This window comes from Rhagoletis zephyria, unplaced genomic scaffold (assembly GCF_001687245.7).
Source record: "Rhagoletis zephyria isolate East Lansing unplaced genomic scaffold, Rhagoletis_zephyria_1.1 Rzeph_scaffold_04907, whole genome shotgun sequence".
NCBI lineage: Eukaryota > Metazoa > Arthropoda > Insecta > Diptera > Tephritidae > Rhagoletis > Rhagoletis zephyria.
Genome location: NW_016161990.1, coordinates 26,782 through 32,896, shown reverse-complemented (window position 1 = coordinate 32,896; position 6,115 = coordinate 26,782). Strand labels below are relative to the sequence as shown.

General features: G+C 34.6%; 1 protein-coding gene across 1 annotated transcript in view; it reads left to right on the top strand.

Moving 5' to 3' along the window:
• LOC108371353 (putative nuclease HARBI1) overlaps window positions 1-5,696 on the top strand; it is a 19,284-nt gene extending 13,588 nt beyond the window's left edge. Inside the window, exons 2-5 of the mRNA XM_017626904.1 lie at window positions 4,340-4,561; window positions 4,621-4,950; window positions 5,011-5,152; window positions 5,208-5,696. Of these exons, the coding sequence (XP_017482393.1) occupies window positions 4,550-4,561; window positions 4,621-4,950; window positions 5,011-5,152; window positions 5,208-5,287 (564 nt within the window). The 5' untranslated portion in view covers window positions 4,340-4,549 and the 3' untranslated portion in view covers window positions 5,288-5,696. The remainder of the gene's footprint in view (window positions 1-4,339; window positions 4,562-4,620; window positions 4,951-5,010; window positions 5,153-5,207) is intronic.
• The last annotated feature ends 419 nt before the right edge of the window (window positions 5,697-6,115 follow it).

The window sequence follows — 6,115 nt, the reverse complement described above, 5'->3', positions numbered from 1 at the left end:
AGTGCCGAGATAGGTCGAGCAGCTGCCGCGGCAAGGGCGCGCGAGCAACTGATCCAGCAGTGGCAACAAAACTGGAACGCGAGCACAAAAGGTCGATGGACACACTCCCTGATAGCCGACCTTCAAACATGGCTGAACAGACCACATGGGGAAGTCGATTTCTACCTGACGCAATTCCTCACCGGTCATGGTTACTTCCGAGAATATCTTCATAGAATGGGAAGGGTGGACTCACCGTTCTGTCACTACTGTGGAAACGTCGAAGATAATATTAATAAAACTGTAGATTGTTTCTCTGTTTGAACTCACTAATCTCCGGAACTACTGAATGGATTTTCATGGGGCTTTAACTGGTATATAGAGAGTGACCTCGGACGCAACCTAGGGTATAAAAAAAAAACCTGACAAAGGGCGATGCACCTCCCATAGGCGTGACATTTTTAATCAACCATAACTTCGAAATCATACGTCACATGAATTTGAAGCTCTGCTCTGCAGCGCAAAAAATGGTGCCGACAGATGGCGCCGGAGTCGAGATATTTAGAGACCCCGTCTTTATCGTATGACCAGGAGTAACGGGTATTAACTTACGCTAGGAATATCAATGATTATGAAGAATACGGTAGGAATATCAATGACCCCGTTTGAACGGGTAAACTTTCATTCTGGGAACAGGAGGATTATAGAAAATTACGCACTCTTGGCAAACCTTGCAATACGTACAGATATCTCACAGGTGGAAATAAGAGCTCATAACATCGAAGAATATTAGTACTTAACCCAAATGCTATCTCAGGGCTATTATTCTTGGCCTATGAGTAAGCAAGGTTCTGCTCTTTAGTCCTTTCAACCTAAACTAATAAATTTTACATTACAAACCGTTTTTGTATAGCAACCCCATTTTTGTATATATTGTATATTCTTATAAGGCGTCGCGAAGCAAGCCAGGCATTTGCTAACTAAGTGAATAATCAGATTAATATTAACTAAAGTGTTACGAATGTTTTTTTTTTCAAAAAAACTGGTGCTCCGGAGTTTTGTGATATGAAAAATGCATTTGTGATATCTATTTTTTATTTAAAGAACCGCAAGATGGCGCTTCAAAGCAAATCTACTATATATTTATGGGTGGCACCTCCCATAGTAAAAATTTTTAATCAGCTCTAACTTCGGAATTATAGTCACATGAACTCGAAATTTGAAATGCACAGATACCTATGGTAGGTGCTTATAGAAAGATATATGTATATAAATGAGTTTGTAAAAGGGGGCGTGGCACATCTCATAGGTGTGGAATCTTTTATCAGCTATAACAGCTATTAGTGAATTCATTGAATTGCATTTTGAAGATTTGGTATAATTGATCAAAGTGAAATTCAAATAAATTATAGATGATATGAAGTTCACCGGGTCATCTTCTAGTCTTTAATATATACTAAGTTAATATACGAAATATTTACTAAAGTGTTACGAACGTTATTTTTTAATACAATAAGAAAAAAATAACTATAATTTAAAGGAGTGACTCACAATGGCTAGAGTCGTCGCATATGTGTATTCTTTCATATACATATATATGGGCCGTTCTTACCCTGCAAAAAATGGACTCATCCGGGCTGACTCCGGGAGCAATCACAAAGGAGCATGCGGCTAATACCACTTTTGATCTCTTTATTTGGAATGAACTGTTCGCGTTTGTTCGAGCATGTCCTATGAAGAGACTAATTGTTCACCTTTATACCCGAACGGGTATAAAAAGCGACTAGTCACTTTTAAAAAATAAAAATTTAAAAAAGATTCGAACCCGGGTGCTCAGTTTTGTTAGGCGAATACTCTCTCTGTGTGCCAACGCCGCACATGAAATTTCATTGACTAAGTGCGTACATATCATTAAATCGTTAACAGTACCCGTTAGAGATGAGTTGGGGACTAATTGATCTCCAATTATACCCATAAGGGATGAGTCGAGACTAATTGACCTCCATTAGTACCCGTATGAGACTAGTTGCGACTAATTAACGCTGATTTGTACCCGATTGAGATCTCGGAATACTCTCTTTAGAGATTAGTCGCACAATTTTTTGCAGGATAGCGTTATATATTTTTCATCCACTCGATTATTCCTTACCTAAAATTTTTAAGTAAAAATTTGACAAGTTTTAACCGTTGATACAGTACCTGCTACCTGTAATTTAAAATGGATAACTGGGTAAACTTAATAAAGAAAACATATTCTCTGGTTAAATTAATAAACCTGCCCGGATAACACAAAATCCTAAACTTTATAAACATTTGGTGTTATAAAAGTTTTATAAAGCTCTACTTGTAACTAGGAAAAATGCCGAAAAAAAATTATAAAATTGATTGATTGATGGACAAAAATAGAGAGGGAGTTATAGCTATGACAATAGAATGTAGAAAAATGATACCTCGAGTTGAAAGCAAAAAGGATCTAAAACCAAAAAAACTATAAATACATTGTTAATCATAAAAAAAATGTGATTCGAAAAACAATTTTGAAATATTGTAAACTTTTACATTTTTTTGGTTTTTTAAAGTTAAAGTTTTATTTACTTACAGTAACGAACAAAAGTATTGGCACAGTGAATTTTTCGCAATATAGGCAAAGTTTCTAATTTATTTATGACAATTTTTTATAAAAACATAGTTCATACTACACCAAAACACATAAAAATCAAATGTGTAAACTTTGTGAAAAACTCGGGAAAATTCAATAAATTTGCATACTAATTTGCAACTTTCTATACAGATTTTTCAGAAAATTTCCAAGTATGCAGTTTAACAATCCATTCAATTTTAGTTTATCAAAGTGCAAATTAAAAACTTTGCATATATGTATTGCGAAAATTCACTGTGCCAAAACTTTTGTTCGACACTGTATGTACATATAAAAAAATACATACAGTAACGTCTCCTGTTACAATAGTAAAAAATATGTAATTTGCTTTGTAGTGTAATCTTCCGGTTCTTTAAATAAAAAATAGATATCAGAAATTAATTTTTCGTATCAATAAACTCCCAAGCACAGGTTTGTATTAAAAAAAAGAACTCCGTAACAAAAAATCTACAGTTTTATTATAGTATAGATTTTTATTATTATTATTAATATTATTATTATTATTATTGGTTTATAAAACATATTCTGAGCGTTCAGAATATATGAGTCTGAAAGGAGTCCTAGGTGGGTAAGAAATATGAGCTTCAAAAACAAAAAATGTGTGACTCTTATATGAATATTTTAGGAGTTATAAATGATCGAAGTTAGGAGCCAGCACTTTGTGGCTATATAAAAACAATAAAGATTCGAAATTTATATCTAAACTTGTTTATACAGAAATTGAAAATATTTAGAAAACAAAAAATATATAAAATTTAGCTGCAGCTGCTGCTATTAAATGCATGTTGGAATGTTTATATGTACTGAGGTATGTATACATACATGTGTATAGTATTTGAAGTTCAATAAGAGTTGAAAAATAAGGCCAATATGGCTCAAAGGAAAACATAAAATAAGAGTTCGAATGAAGTTATTTATGAGGACTATAAGACACATTTAAGAGCCTCAAAAAAAATCTGAAACGATTCATATANTAAATCAGTTTCTACCTACCGATTATCTTTTGACTTACGGATTCTTAGAAACACACCACTCTTGTAAGACACAAAACTCCGCGAGAAACGTTTAACCTCGTATGTATCTATGTTGAAGACCGTTTTCAATATGTATGAACGACACTAATTACTATTTCAGTTGAAAAAAATATCAATAACGAAAAATAAACACTGGCATATGTTGATGCCGTTGAAAAGCAAAATTGTATTCAAAAGAATTTGGTGCAAAGTAAATTTTGTTTGCAATAATTGGTATATCTTTTTCGTCCACATTCCAGTTTTGATAAAATATAGCCTATGTTACGTCCGAGGTCACTGTCTAGATACCAGTTAAAGCCCCATGAAAATCCATTCAGTAGTTCCGGAGATTAGTGAGTTCAAACAGAAAAACAATCTACAGTTTTATTATAGTATAGAATAAAGATATTTTCTTTCAAAATTGCGCAGGCTCGAAATTGATTTTAGAGCTATGGTCTAAAGGACTTTTTTTCTTAGAATTTTATGTAGAATCCGAATCTGCTAGGAACGATGTCGAAAAAAAATTTACCCGCCCTAATACATATGTATGTTGATAAAAGCTAAATTTGCATTGTAACTGTTTTTTCGCTAAAGAATTCAAAAAAGGTAGTTTATAATTAATGGTTTAAGACAATTAAGTAAAATCTATATTTAACATGTTTTGTCTTATAAATTGTATGGCCTTTAGTTTCTTGGCAATGGATTTATCCACAAGCGTGATGCACAGCGTAGTCGATCGCACACACTTGCGACAGATTGAAGATCCATTTTTATTGGAAAGCGAAGAGTTCGCAAAGCTATATCGTCTTACTCCCGATGCAATGGAAACAATAATTGACCACATTTATAGTGAAATCAAGGGAGCACGTATAAGCGCGTTATCAGTGGAAAAACGGACATGGCAAGACTCGTATATATATACATACATAAATTCAATAAATAAAAAGTACCATAAATACCATTGTTTAGGTATTAGCTGCTCTACGATTTTATGCAACTGGATATTACCAGCGGCCAGTGGGTGAGCAGTGGGGAATATCGATGAGTCAGTCTTCAATTTCAAGCAGTATTCGCAAAGTGACAAATTCCATAAATAAAATAAAGTTCGGGCAGTATGTACGCTTTCCAATGACGGCAACAGAACGGCATGAGGCTATAGAACAATGGACTGTTTCTCGACATTGTTTCCCAGGGGCAATAGGAGCAATAGATTGCACTCATGATGCCATTCGAGGACCTTACGAGCATGAGGAATCTTATGTGAATCATCATGGCTATCATTCCATTAATATACAAATGGTAGGCAATCAAAATTTATCTTCCTCCTCGTAATTGTCTTATGTGCATTTTTTTTGGCAGATATGTGATCCTACTTTGAAAATTTTGAATGTCAATGCGCGTTATCCCGGAGCACGTCATGACTCCTTTATATGGAGTGCATCCGCTACCCGCAGAGTTATGAGATCATATGAACGAGGAGAACGTGGAGTTTATTTGATTGGTAACGTCATAAATTATTAATTATATATAAAAAGAACGAGTAATATGTATTACAGGCGGTTCCGGTTACCCACTTGAGCCTTGGCTTATGACCCCACTACCACATGAACAAGAAGGCACAGCGAGGTACAGGTAAAATGATGCACTCTGTAAAGGTAGTAACGCTATAGAGAGTCTTTTTGGAGTGTTGAAAAATACATGGCGTTGTTTATCAGAGCAACGGGTTTTAGTTAACGATCCAGGATTTGCAGGCAGAATTGTTAACGCCTGCGCAGTACTTCATAACATACGCATCTCAGAGTGGGAATATGAAATTCTTGATACCGTACCGGAAACACCAAATCACCTTTTCAATGAGCCCCTTGAGGAAATTTTACGACCATCTGCAGCTGCAAGGAGAGTGCAAGATCGCATTATTGCACGATATTCTAATGTATAGACGCTCCCTTAATCTTACTAATCTTACTATCTTACTAATATTATAAATGTGAAAGTTTGTATGTTTGGATGTTTGGGAAATCATCACGCGGAAACGACTGAACGGATTTGCATGAAATTTGGTACGCAGATAGCTTATGGGGCAGATTGTTTAATCGGCTATTTTTTTTAAGAGTTGCCACCTGTTAAAAAAGTTTAATTTATTTAATTTGCGGGAACGACTGAATGGATTTGCATGAAAATTTGCACACAGATAGCTTATGACCTAGATTGGAAAATAGGCTTTTCTAACCTAGGTCATAAGCTATATGTGTGCAAACATTTCATGCAAATCACGTTTAGTATGTTTCCGCGTATTAATTTAATTAAACTTTTTTAACAGGTGGCAACTCTTCCAAAAATGAGCCTATTTTTCACTGTAGGTCATAAGCTATCTGCTTGCAAAATTTCATGCAAATCCATTCAGTCGTTTCCGCGTATTTATTTAATGAAACCTTTTTAACAGGTGGCAACTCTTAAGAAAAGT